General features: G+C 36.8%; 1 protein-coding gene across 2 annotated transcripts in view; it reads right to left on the minus strand.

The window, feature by feature from the left end:
- Nucleotides 1-12,484, minus strand: part of LOC143032857 (bumetanide-sensitive sodium-(potassium)-chloride cotransporter-like) — a 292,888-nt gene that overhangs the window by 98,698 nt on the left and 181,706 nt on the right. Inside the window, exon 4 of one of the 2 annotated variants that reach the window (XM_076198052.1) lies at nt 7,139-7,234. The exons of the other annotated variant lie outside the window; for it this stretch is intronic. Within the exon in view, the coding sequence (XP_076054167.1) occupies nt 7,139-7,234 (96 nt within the window). The remainder of the gene's footprint in view (nt 1-7,138; nt 7,235-12,484) is intronic. 2 annotated transcript variants of the gene reach the window in all.

Consider the following 12,484-nt stretch of genomic DNA (forward strand, 5'->3'; position numbering starts at 1 on the left):
CCCACACTAACAGGTCGTTCCTGTCTAAAACTTCCATTCCTTTCATTATTCTGTAGATAGTCGGCAAATCTCCTCTTTCTCTTCTTTGTTCCAGTGTTGGTAGGTTCAGTTTGGATAGTCTTTGTTCATATGTTAGTTCGGCGAGAGTCGGTGCTAGTTTGGTTGTCACTCTTTGTAATCTTTCTAGTTTCTTAATATTCTTTTTGGTGCTGGGTGTCCAAAGTGATGCTGCGTACTCAAGTTTTGGTCTTATTAGTGTAGTTAGTATTTTCTTTATCATTTCTTCGTCCATATAAGTAAATGCCACTTTGATGGATCTCAATAAGTTGTAGGTTTCTCCGAATATTTTGTTTATATTCTTATCAGGTTTCATGTCCTTTCCAATTATCACTCCAAGATCTTTTTCAGAGTTTGCTTTTTTATTTTTTCTTCTCCAATTCTGTATTCTTTTGATATTCTGTTTTTACTCTTTCCAAATTCCATTATACTGCATTTCTTTATATTACATTTCACTTCCCACTTTTGAGTCCAATTCCATATTGTGTCCAGGTCTTGTTGCAGTGAGTTGCAGTCCTCTTCCGTTTCTACCTTTTTAAGTAATTTTGCATCATCTGCAAAAAAATTCATATAGCACTCCACGCCTTCATTCATGTCATTAATGTATATGGCAAACATGATCGGGGCCAGTACCGATCCTTGCGGGACACCGCTTTTTACTTCTTCCCAGTTGGAAAATTTTTCTCTAATTACAATTCTCATTTTCCTCCCAGTCAGGAAGTCTTCCATCCATTCCAATAATTTTCCTCTGATTCCACCCTTTGATTCTATCTTATTTATTAATTTCTTATGAGGTACCTTATCGAATGCCTTTTGCAGGTCCAGAAAAGTACACTCTGCCCATCCATCTCTTTCTTGTATTATGTCTACTAATATTGAGTAGAAGCAGATCAGATTTGTTGTACATGATCTCCCTTGTCTGAATCCAAATTGATTTGGGTTCAGTATAGATTTTTCTTCCAGGTAAACCCATCTGTTTTTAACAACTCTTTCACAAATTTTTGCTATTGTGCTTGTTAGTGAGACCGGTCTGTAGTTAGATGGATCTTCTTTATCACCTCCCTTATAAATTGGTACAATGTTTGCCTTTTTCCAGTCCAATGGTACTTTTCCTTCTTTAAGTGAAGATTTAATTATATTATGTATTTTGTCAGTTAATTCTTCCATACATTCCTTCAGTATCCAGTTTCTCATGATCTGTGATTACTGTAGTTTCATTTGGTAGTCTAAAGTCTGTGTTTACAATTTATTCTTGTAGGTATATTTTCTTGTTCACTTTAACTGTCAGTTCTTTGACATGTGGGCTGAAGATCAGATGATTATCAAAAGTGAGTTCCAGTATTTTGGTTCTTTTCCAGTGGATGGGTTTGGTCAATTGATTCCATTGATATATATTTTCTTTATTTATGGTTGTCTGGGGTGAGGCTTCCATCATATTATTTCTATATCATTGTTCTAGTTCGACTAAGTAAGTTTGGGTGTTCTTAGTGGTTATTTTGTAGTTGCTATGGTGAGTTATTGTTGTTAGGTCATCTGTGTGTTTTGGTATTGAATTCTGGATCTGCTAATGGGAGGTCACTTGTAAAGAGGTTAGCATGGAAGAGAATATTGCTCCTTGTGGAATTCAAGGGTACTGCCTTTAATGCTATTTTATTTTCTTTCAACTTTACACTATCTACATAAGAAGTTGGTTAGCCATTTCTTGTCATTATTCTAATTATTTAATTCTATGACCTTTTTTGACAGTATACATCTGAGAACTTGATCAAATGCCTTGTTTACATCTATAACCACCATAATCATTCCTCCTGGAAGTTTCTTTACTGAATCCTTCCAGCATATGTTGAGTGATGCTTGTAAGTAGCATGCTGGTGTTGCTGCCCTCTCTGAATCCATGTAAGTTTGGGGAAGTGGCTAATTTAATTGTGTTTCTGGAACTAATCTTTCCATCCGCTTGGATAGAGTGGATAGTTGTGAAATTGTTCTGTAGGATCCAGGGTTTTCAAGTGGTTTGTTTGGTTTGGATATGGGTATTATGTGGGCTTTTTCCAGATAGTTTGAATTTCATTGTACAAGAATGCCTTTGGGCCACCCATTTTATCTTCTCTGTTTCTTCTCCAGGTGTATATATTGTTCCTCAACTATAGATAAATATTTTTTTGGATGAGCTTGGTCTCTATTAAACACAAAATATCAGGCTAGTTTATTCTCAAGTAGCCATTTATCTCCTACCTGGCTGATAGCAAACCATCTACATTAGCATAGGCTAATTCTGGATGTGTTGTGCCCTGAATTGTGTCTTTGTATGTTCCTCTTCATTTGCATCTTTCCTTATCCAAATATATTTTTAACTTTTCTTCTCACACTAACTTCCAGAACTAGCTGATTACTTTATTTGCAATGGTTTGCAATTTTAATTCTATTTTCACTGGACTGGCACCATTCCTATCTTACCAACCTAACCGAAACATGCTATCAATCTGATCTGTTAATCTGAGTTTACCCTGAGTTACAGCCTCTAACCTTATGCCCATCCTGTTCCTGGTGTAATTTCCATGAGGAGATGTGGTCTTCTCGCCAGTTAAAGAGGATGATACATCTAGTCTTGTCAACTACATCTACATATCCTTTTTCTTGTTTTTGCCTTGGAACATACTTTTCCACTCCTTCTTTATAAATTTTGTCAAAATATTCCCTTTCTCTTCTACTGTTGTTTCCTTGTGTATCCTTTTCCAGTCTGCTTTTTTAAATAATTCTCTTATTTTATCAAAAAAAAAAATTCCATACATCAATCTTCCCATTCACTATTGTTCATTTTTTTCATGCATTTTCCTCGTTTAGTTCCAGTTCAACCAATATGTGGTCACTTTTACTTATTGGTGTCTTATATTCAATCTTGTCCACTATTTCAAGTTCTGATGTGATTATTAGGTCCAGTCTCGATGGTTCTTCCTCTTTTCTATACCTAGCATTCTCTTTTATCCATTGCATCATTGTATGTTCTATAACCATATCAAGTAGTACATTTCACCATAGGTCATCTCCACACTTCACTGTCATCTCTTCCCAGCAGATTTCTTTACAATTAAAGTCACCCATTATAACTATTCTTCCTCCATCTTCCATTATCGTCTTTAGTGTTATCCTTGTGTCTTCTAACATATTTTTGTGTTCTCTCTCTTCTCATGAAGCCATTTTAGGAGGCACATGATTTACCACAAACTTCCTGCTCTTCCCATCCCTGTCCTCCACTTCCATCATAATCATCTCTACTCTATTCTTTCCATATGTAACATTCCTCACATTTATATCCTTCTTAGTCAGGAACATAACTCCACCCCCTTGTTTTACTTCTCTGTTTCTAATCCAATAATTATATGCACCATATCCTACACTGTTGGGTGGTAGTGGACCTTTCAATTTCATCTCTACAATTCCCATTATATCTGGTTCTTTTTCCTTCAGGTAACCATTCAGTTCATTCAAGCCTGTTATTAAGCCATCTATATTTGTGTAAGACACTTTTAATTTTCTGCTACCTCCATCCTGTTTTCTGTTTCCCTTCCGTTCTTCTCTGCTATGAACCATTTCCTCACTTTCATATCCACTACTCTCCAGTAGAATTTCTCTTTGTCTGACTCTGTTCTGGTCTTTTTTTTTTTCTTAGCTTCTATTCTTTTTACTTTCTCCTCTCCTCTTTACTCATCTCTCTTTTTATCCATACCTGTTTTTGCTAAGATATTCTCTGCTGTCGTTTGTGACCTGAACTTAACCTTAATTGGTCTAGTCTTATCTATAGTGTATTTTCCTAGTCTGCATATTTCTTCAATTTCTTTCCCTGTTTCTTGTTCATCTTGAACTACTTTTAATATCTTTACTTTTTCCTTCTCCTTTACTCTTGTAGTCCTATTTGGATTATGTTTCTCTTTCATCCCAATCAGATCATTTTCTGGTGTATGGTAAATTGAGAGTGGAGAATAGGTGGAGAAAGAGGAAAAGGGCAGAAAGTAGGGAGGTACTTAGAGCGAACTACTTAAATGAGAAAGAAAAGGAGAATGAGTATAAGAAGAAGCTGAGAGGTGGGAGGGAGTGAAGGATAGAGTAGAACTAGGAGTGGAGGAGGAATGGGGATGGTTCAAAGAGGGAATCATAAGGTGCGCAAAGATGGTGTGTGGAACAAGGAGGGCGGGAGGAAATAGAAGGAAAGGTAGTGAGTGGTGGCATGAGGAAGCAAAGAAGGGTGTAGATGAGAAGAAACAGGCATTCATAAATTGGCTACAAATTAGGACAAGGGAATCATATGAGAGGTACAAAGTAAAGAGAAGGGAAGTTAAGCATAAGATAAAGGAAGCAAAGAGGAGAGCAGATGTGAAATGGGTAAGAGTATGACAGAAAATTTTGAAAGTATTAAAAAGATGTTTTGGAAAGAAATTAAAAGAGGAAGAGGAGGCAAATCAAGTAGAGAAGAAAAGGTAAAAGGTGCACATGGAGACATGATAATGGAAGAGAAGGCAGTGAGAGGAAGGTGGGCAGAGTATTTTAGGGAGTTGCTAAATGTGAAGGAGGATAGGGAGGGAAAGGTAGTTGCAGTGGGAAGCACTGGGAAAATGAGAGTGATATGTGAGGAAAATGGAGGAGAAATAGGGAAAGAAGTGAAAGCAGCTTTTAAGATGATGAGAGCAGGTAAGGCACCTCACTTTCATATCCACTACTTTCCAATAGAATTTCTCTTTGTCTGACTCTGTTCTGGTCTCCTTTTTTTCCTTAGCTTCTATTCTTTTTGTTTTCTCCTCTCCTCTTTATTCATTTCTCTTTTTATCCATACCTGTTTATACTGATAACTTTTTGCTAGTTTCCTTGTTTTTGCTAAGATATTCTCTGCTGTCGTTTGTGACCTGAATTTAATATTAACTGGTCTGGTGTTATCTGTATTGTATTTCCCTATTCTATACATTTCTTCAATTTCTTTCCCTGTTTCTTGTTCATCCTCTTGAACTACTTCTAATATCTTATTTACCTTTTCCTTCTCTTTTACTCTTGTAGTCCTATTTGGATTATGCTTCTCTTCCATCCCTAATATAATTATACATTTCTTTTTGTCGCTAAGTCTCTTACTATATTCTCCTTCTCTCTAATCACTTTAATAACTGTGTTCTTAGTTTGTTCTTTCATCTGTTGTGTCACTATATCTCTACAATTTTGTTGTTCTCTTGGACTTTTTTCCAACCCTGTTCTTCTTTTGCTATGGACTCTTTATTCTCTTTATTCTTCTTCTTTAATTCCTCATTCTCATCTTTTCTTTTAGCTTTCTTTCTAAGTCTTCTATTTCTTTATTTAGGTTTTAGTTCTCTTCTTTGGTTCTTCCAATTGATCAATTCTTTGTGTAATCCGTGTAAGTTGGCTGAACCCAACCTCCCAGTGTTCGATCATTTTCTCGTTTTTCCTCTAGACTTGCTAATCGGGGGAGGTTGTCATCTCCTCCCTCATTAAATCCATGGAAATTATTATCTCCACTTTCTATTGTGTTCTTCTTATCTATATTTCTAATTTTAGTGCCTTTACTGATATTTTCGACTTCACCTGCGTCGTCTGCAGCCCTCTTGTTGACATTTCTTCTGACGTCCAGGGGAGCCTGCTTGTCTCCTTCCTCATTTCCTTCCATTTCCCTCAGTAATCCCTCCCTTTCTCCTTTTTCTTCACCTTCCTACTAATACAACAAAGGTACTCCCTCGTCGATGAGAGTGACGAAACTTGAAGTTTTCCTAGAGTTCCAAACTTCACTGTTACTTCGACCGGTGTGTGTATGTGTATGCATACTCAAGAGTATTACAATGTTAGGCCCTTCAGTTTGCTGCCATAGGTGTTGCATGCTGTACAAAAGAACCACAAGGAAGGTTAAGAAAGACAATGATAGAATCTTACCTTATAATTTCCTGCAACCATGATCTCACGCTGTGCACCTTGCCTTGTCAACCTATATTCTAATTCTCTAAATGAGGCAAAGATGTTCTTCAGAACTATGATAACAATAATGGGGATGCTGGCTGCACAGCTGTATTAAGTCAATATTTTTGTGACTTTACTGATACCCCTCTGCATTTGGTTACAACCATGGGCATCAGCAGAATTTATGGAAAATAAAAAATGCAAGAAAAATACAAAATGAATAAAAAATTACATGGAAAAAGCAAAATGGATAACACATACATTTTTCATCTGTTTATTACCATAATTATTCTATTACTCAGGGTTTTTTTTTATTGTTACTAGTGCTGTATGCATAATATCTTTAATTTTGTCCCTGCCTACAAAAATTCATGCAGATGCCCCTGGTCACAACATTCTTCCATGTTCAGAGAAAAGGCTCAACTCACAGAGGAATGATGAGCAGCCTTTAACTTTCATTATTTCTTGTTTTTATCATTCTTGTTATTATTTTTTCTGTGCCTCTTTTTTTTCTCATGCTCCTGTGGCAGGGATGAAAATACCACCATTGTCTTCTTTGGCGCTCTGTAAAATATATCTAGATGGTGGGGATATTTTCTTTCATGGTTTATGGGGCTGGTATTCACTTGGACTTCAACCTTGTTGGTGGTCCAGAACTTTTCATACATGAATGCAGGAAATGGTCCCAATGGTATGATGCCACTGTTAGCAGTGATGATACCCGGAGGAAACTGGTGCATCACAACACATACACATTGATGCCCAAGTCATCTAAGTTCATGAAGTGAACAGCTGTCAGGGGCCAGTACTTAGAGTGGACGAAGCCTTTCCTAACCTCTGCGCCTCAGCAAGGGTTCAAAATGACAGCAGGGCAGGCCCCCGACCATCAGCCAAGGCAAGATGCAACCCCCTCACCATGGTGCCCAGCCATGGCAGTAACCTCCCCAGTAAACAGCTTAAGTTGAGTGGAATAAGGATTCCTCTCTGCATGATTTCACTTGGCTACCCCATGCTTTATAAGGAAGAAAGGTTCCTGGTATGCTAACAATAAAGAAAATCCTTGCCTCATTTGTATCAGCAAAGTCTAACTTCTGCTTCTGCATGAAAGCTGAGGCAGTCACCAAATCTATTTTACCTGCTCTGATCTGTCCATTGGTAGCAACTGCTGACATGGAGATGGCTGTGATTATTGTAACCACATTGGCACACAGTATAATGGCTATTCCCCCAACTGGAAATCAAATACATAAGAAACCAACAATAAATAGCTCACATAAACACAGACATGGCATTATGATCAATCAGATAGTTACCCACATGTATGGGAAAACAAAAACAAACCCAAGATCAAGATTTGAACTCACTGGCACTAACAGTTCCCGTTCAAACATAGACCTGAGACTGAGGAATTACAAAGCAAAAACCCATACCCACACAAGGTAACAAAAAAACAATTCATCAGGGTTTATCCACATTTACAATTAATTCTCGGCATTGGGTAAACATACTTGGTAAGTTAGAAATACAAGTTACTAGGTATAAAGAGGACCATATAAGAAAAAATCACATTCCACTTCAAATATATTATTACAAGGGTTATGTAAGTCAAAATGGATATAATTCAGTAATGCTGGTTTTGCACATGCAAAATCCAAGCCCTCACGACTCACTCACATGCATGCACACAGCCTTTCACCGAATGGACGGTGAGAACTGGTGTTCCAAAGAAAAAGGAAAAACTACGTGGATCTCAACATCCAGAGAAGTGCCTTTTGTATTTATAGGGAAGGGGAGTGCTCGTGGAATAGTGGGGAAGTGATAGGGAAGGAGAAGGGAAGGGATATTGAGGGAAATGGAAGGAAATGAGGAAGGGGAGGACTTGGTCCAAGAGTCAAGGCGAATTGTAAACAAACGCCGAACGGATGACTTGGATCTCGATGATGGGACTAACAAAATTGTAAAGATCAGAAACATAGATAAAAGCAGTTCAATGGAAGGTGAGGATAATAATTTTCAAGGATTTAATGAGGGGGCGGCGGATACCAACCTCCCCCAACTGGCAAAACTGGAGGAAAAACTTGAACAAATGACTGAGCATTGGGAGATTAGGTTTGGCAAGATGTCAAAAATTGCCGAGAGGTTAGAAAAATTGGAAGAACTAGAGAAGGCGAACAAAAACTTAACTGATGAAATAGAAGACCTAAAAAGACAGTAAGAGAAGTAAAAGTGGAGAATAAAGAATTAAAAAAGAACAATAGAGACAATAAAGAAACAATAGCAAAAGAGGCAGAGGGGTGGAGGAAGATACAAGAAAATAGTAAAGTTGCATTTTCTGATATAATTAAACAGCAAATGAAAGAACAAACTGAAGACTCAGTTATCAAAGTGATGAGACAGAAGGAGAATATTGTAAGAGACTTAGCAGACAGAAAGAAATGTATAATTATATTAGGAATGGAAGAGAAACATAACCCAGATAGAACCACAAGAATCAAAGAGGAAAATGAAAAAGTAAGAAACTTACTAGAATTAGTTCAGGAAGATGAGCCAGAAATAATGAAACAAATCGAAGAGAAATTCAGATTCGGGAAATATAGTACAGACAAGACCAGACCAATTAAGATTAAATTCAGGTCACAAACTATGGCTGAGAATATCTTGTCCAAAACAGGGAAACTAACAAGTGAACAATATAAAAAGGTATGGATAAAAAGGGAAATGAATAAAGAGGAAAGAGAGGAGGAAATAAGGAAAAGACATGAAGCTAAGAAAAAAAACGAGACCAGAAGGGAGACAGAAAAACAAGAATTCTACTGGAGAGTAGTGAATATGAAATTGAAGCAATGGAAAATAACAGAGAGAAACACAAATGAAACAGAGAATACAATGGAAATAACAGAAAGTTAAAAGTATCCTACACAAATATAGATGGATTAATAACAGGACTGAATGAACTGAACAAATATCTGAAAGAAAAAGATCCGGACATAATGGGAATTGTTGAGACAAAATTAAAAGGTCCACTACCACCCAACAGCATAGGACACAATGCATATAATTATTGGATTAGAAACAGAGAGAAAAAACAAGGGGGTGGAGTTATGTTCCTGACTAAGAAGGATATAAGCGTGAAGAGTGTCACATATGGGAAGAATAGAGTAGAGATGATCATGATAGAAGTAGAAGATAGAGATAAGAAGAGCAGAAAGTTTGTAATAAACTACGTGCCCCCAAAAACAGCCTCGTGGGAAGAGAATGAACATAAAAGCATGTTAGAAGACACAAGAATAACACTAAACAAGATAATGGAAGATGGAGGAAGAATAGTTATGATGGGTGACTATAATTGCAAAGAAATATGCTGCGAAGAGATGACCGTAAAGGGTGGAGAAGATTCATGGGGAAGTGTTCTACTTGAGATGATTACTGACCACACAATGATACAATGGATCCAAGAGAACACTAGGTATAGAAATGAAGAAGAACCATTGAGACTAGACCTAATAATCACATCAGAACCTGAAATAGTGGAAAAGATAGAATACCAGGCACCAATAAGCAAAAGTGACCACATATTGATAGAACTAGAACTAAATGAGAAAAAATACATGAGGAGAAATTAACAATATAGAAAAGGAAGATTGATGTATGAAAAAGCAAATTTTGATAAAATAAGAGAATTCTTCCAAAATGAAAACTGGGAAAGAATACACAAAGAAGATACAACAGTGGAAGAGAAATGGAATATTTTGACAGAAATCTATAAAAAAGGAGTAGAAAAGTATGTCCCAAGACAAAAACAAGAAAAAGAATATGTAAAGTGCTGGTACAATAAAAGTTGTAGGGAGATAAAAGACAAAAGAGACAAAGCCTGGGCCAAATGGAAGAAAAACAGAAGACCAGAAAAATGGAAAATATATACTTGTTATAGAAATGAATATGTACAAGCGTGCAGAGAGGAAAAGAGAAAATATGAAAAAGATGTCATAGAAAAATGTAAAGATCAACCAAAACTATTCTACAGATTTGTAAACAAACTGAAAAACAAACAAGATTTGGAGAAATTAAGACAAGGAGGAGTTGAATACACAGAGGAAATTGAAATGGTGGAAATTATGAACAAACATTTTAAATCTGTGTTTACAAGGGAGAACATACAACCTGAAGAGATTGAATGGAAAGAGAAAGTCCCTCCTATGAAAGAAATAGAAGTAACAAAGAATGAAATATTGAACCACTTGAGTAATCTTGATGTCAGAAAATCGCATGGACCAGATGAAATAGCAAACTGGATTCTGAAAGAATGCAGGAACGAACTGGCAGACATAATACATAGCATGATAAACAGTTCCTTGAAAGAAGGTAAAGTTCCAGAAGATTGGAAAAAAGCAAATATAGTACCTATATATAAAGGGGGAAATAAAGAAGACTCTAACAACTATAGGCCAGTCTCTCTAACAAGTACAATAGCAAAAATTTGTGAAAGAATTGTCAAAAGTAGATGGGTAAAATATTTAGAAAAAAATAACGTGCTAAATCCAAGACAATTTGGATTTAGACAAGGACGATCATGCGTCACCAATTTAATATGTTTCTCTTCAAGGCTAATAGATATAATACAAGAAAGAGATGGATGGGCTGATTGTGCATTTCTAGACCTAAAAAAAGCTTTTGACAAAGTACCACATAAGAAGTTGCTTAAGAAATTAGAAATTGAAGGAGGAATACAGGGCAAACTCCTAAATTGGATGGAAGACTTTTTGCAAGAAAGAAAAATGAGAGTAGTGATAAGAGACCAACACTCAAAATGGGATGAAGTAATAAGCGGTGTTCCACAAGGAACATTTCTGGACCCAATAATGTTTGCTATATATATTAATGATATGGATGAAGGAATTGAAAGCTATATGAGCTTTGCAGATGATGCAAAACCATTGAAAAAAGTGAACACGGAAGATTGTGAATCACTACAGAGAGATCTAAATAAAGTACAGGAATGGAGTAGGAAGTGGGAGATGGAGTTCAATACAAAGAAGTGTAGTATAATGGAATTTGGAAAAAGTAAAAACAGAATAACAGGATCATATAAATTGGGAGAAGAAGGAATAAAAAAAAGTAGAAAATGAGAAGGACCTGGGAGTCATTGTTATGAATAATATGTCACCTGAGAAACATATAAATAAGATTTTTGGAGAAACCTATAATTTAATAAGAACAATCAAAGTTGCATTTACATACCTGGATGAAGAAATGGTGAAGAAAATTCTAATCACCCTGATAAGACCAAGATTGGAATATGCAGCAACGATATGGTCACCAAGTACAAAAAAATGTATAAAAAAACTTGAAAGAATACAAAGAGCAATTACAAAATTGGCACCTACACTCTCAAAACTATCATATGAAGAGAGACTAGCAAAACTTGAACTACAGACACTAGAGCAAAGAAGAGAGGAGATTTGATAGCTATTTACAGAATCATGAAAGGCATAGAAATTACTGATAGAGAGAATCTGATAAAATGGGATGACAGAAATAAAAGAGGACATGGAAAGAAAATAAAAAAAGACATCTATAGAAGAGACCTGAAAAAGAACAGTTTTCCTCACAGAGTAATAGACAGTTGGAACAAGTTAGATGAGAAAGTGGTGTGTGCAAAAACAATACATGAATTTAAAAATAGTTTAGATAAAACGAGAAATGAAAACGGGACACCACGAGCATAGCTCCCCTTCCCGTAGAATACAACTAGGTAAATACACATTCAAGCACTGCATAAAAAACAAACACACGATAACACTCCACCATCTACACTTGACATCCATACCCAGACCCACGTGCAAGCAGTCAGATATTATCAAATAATATATAGCTCAGTCATGACGTCGCGCTCCCAAATCTTTAGTATACGGATTTTGAATAAAAGTATGAAGGAATCTTATATAGCATTTTGTGTTTTATCAAGAAAAAAAAAATCATATCTGCCCATTTCCGCCGGATTGACTGAGTGGTGACGTCACAATGGAGACGAATGATTGGCCGAGAGTGGTGACGTCATGGCAACGGAGACGACTGATGGGCCGAGAGCGGTGACATCACTGCAACGGGGACGACTGACTGGCTGCGAGTGAAACAAGCTCGCCCGAAGGGCTGAGCCCCCGCATTGCGGAATCGGGCGCAGCCCGTTGTTCGTTTTACTATAATAATAAGTGAATAACATCTACAAATACATTGGAGGTTTTCACTCCCCTCTCTTGAACCATTAGACATGCACTTTAACAAAATGTGCTGTTCATTGTACACAAGTCAGTGGCCGGTACCAGTGACTTGTAATGTTACCTGAAGTTGTGATCTCGGTAAAAGGTACTGTACAGTACTGGGGAGCCGGATATCACCAACCTCGGGTGAGCTGATGCACTTTCGATCTTTCATTCACATACAAACGCGAGCGCACATCCATCACCATTCTCAGATTCCCCGA

The sequence above is a fragment of the Oratosquilla oratoria genome, chromosome 1 (assembly GCF_046742065.1).
Source record: "Oratosquilla oratoria isolate Oo_2021 chromosome 1, ASM4674206v1, whole genome shotgun sequence".
NCBI classification, from domain to species: domain Eukaryota; kingdom Metazoa; phylum Arthropoda; class Malacostraca; order Stomatopoda; family Squillidae; genus Oratosquilla; species Oratosquilla oratoria.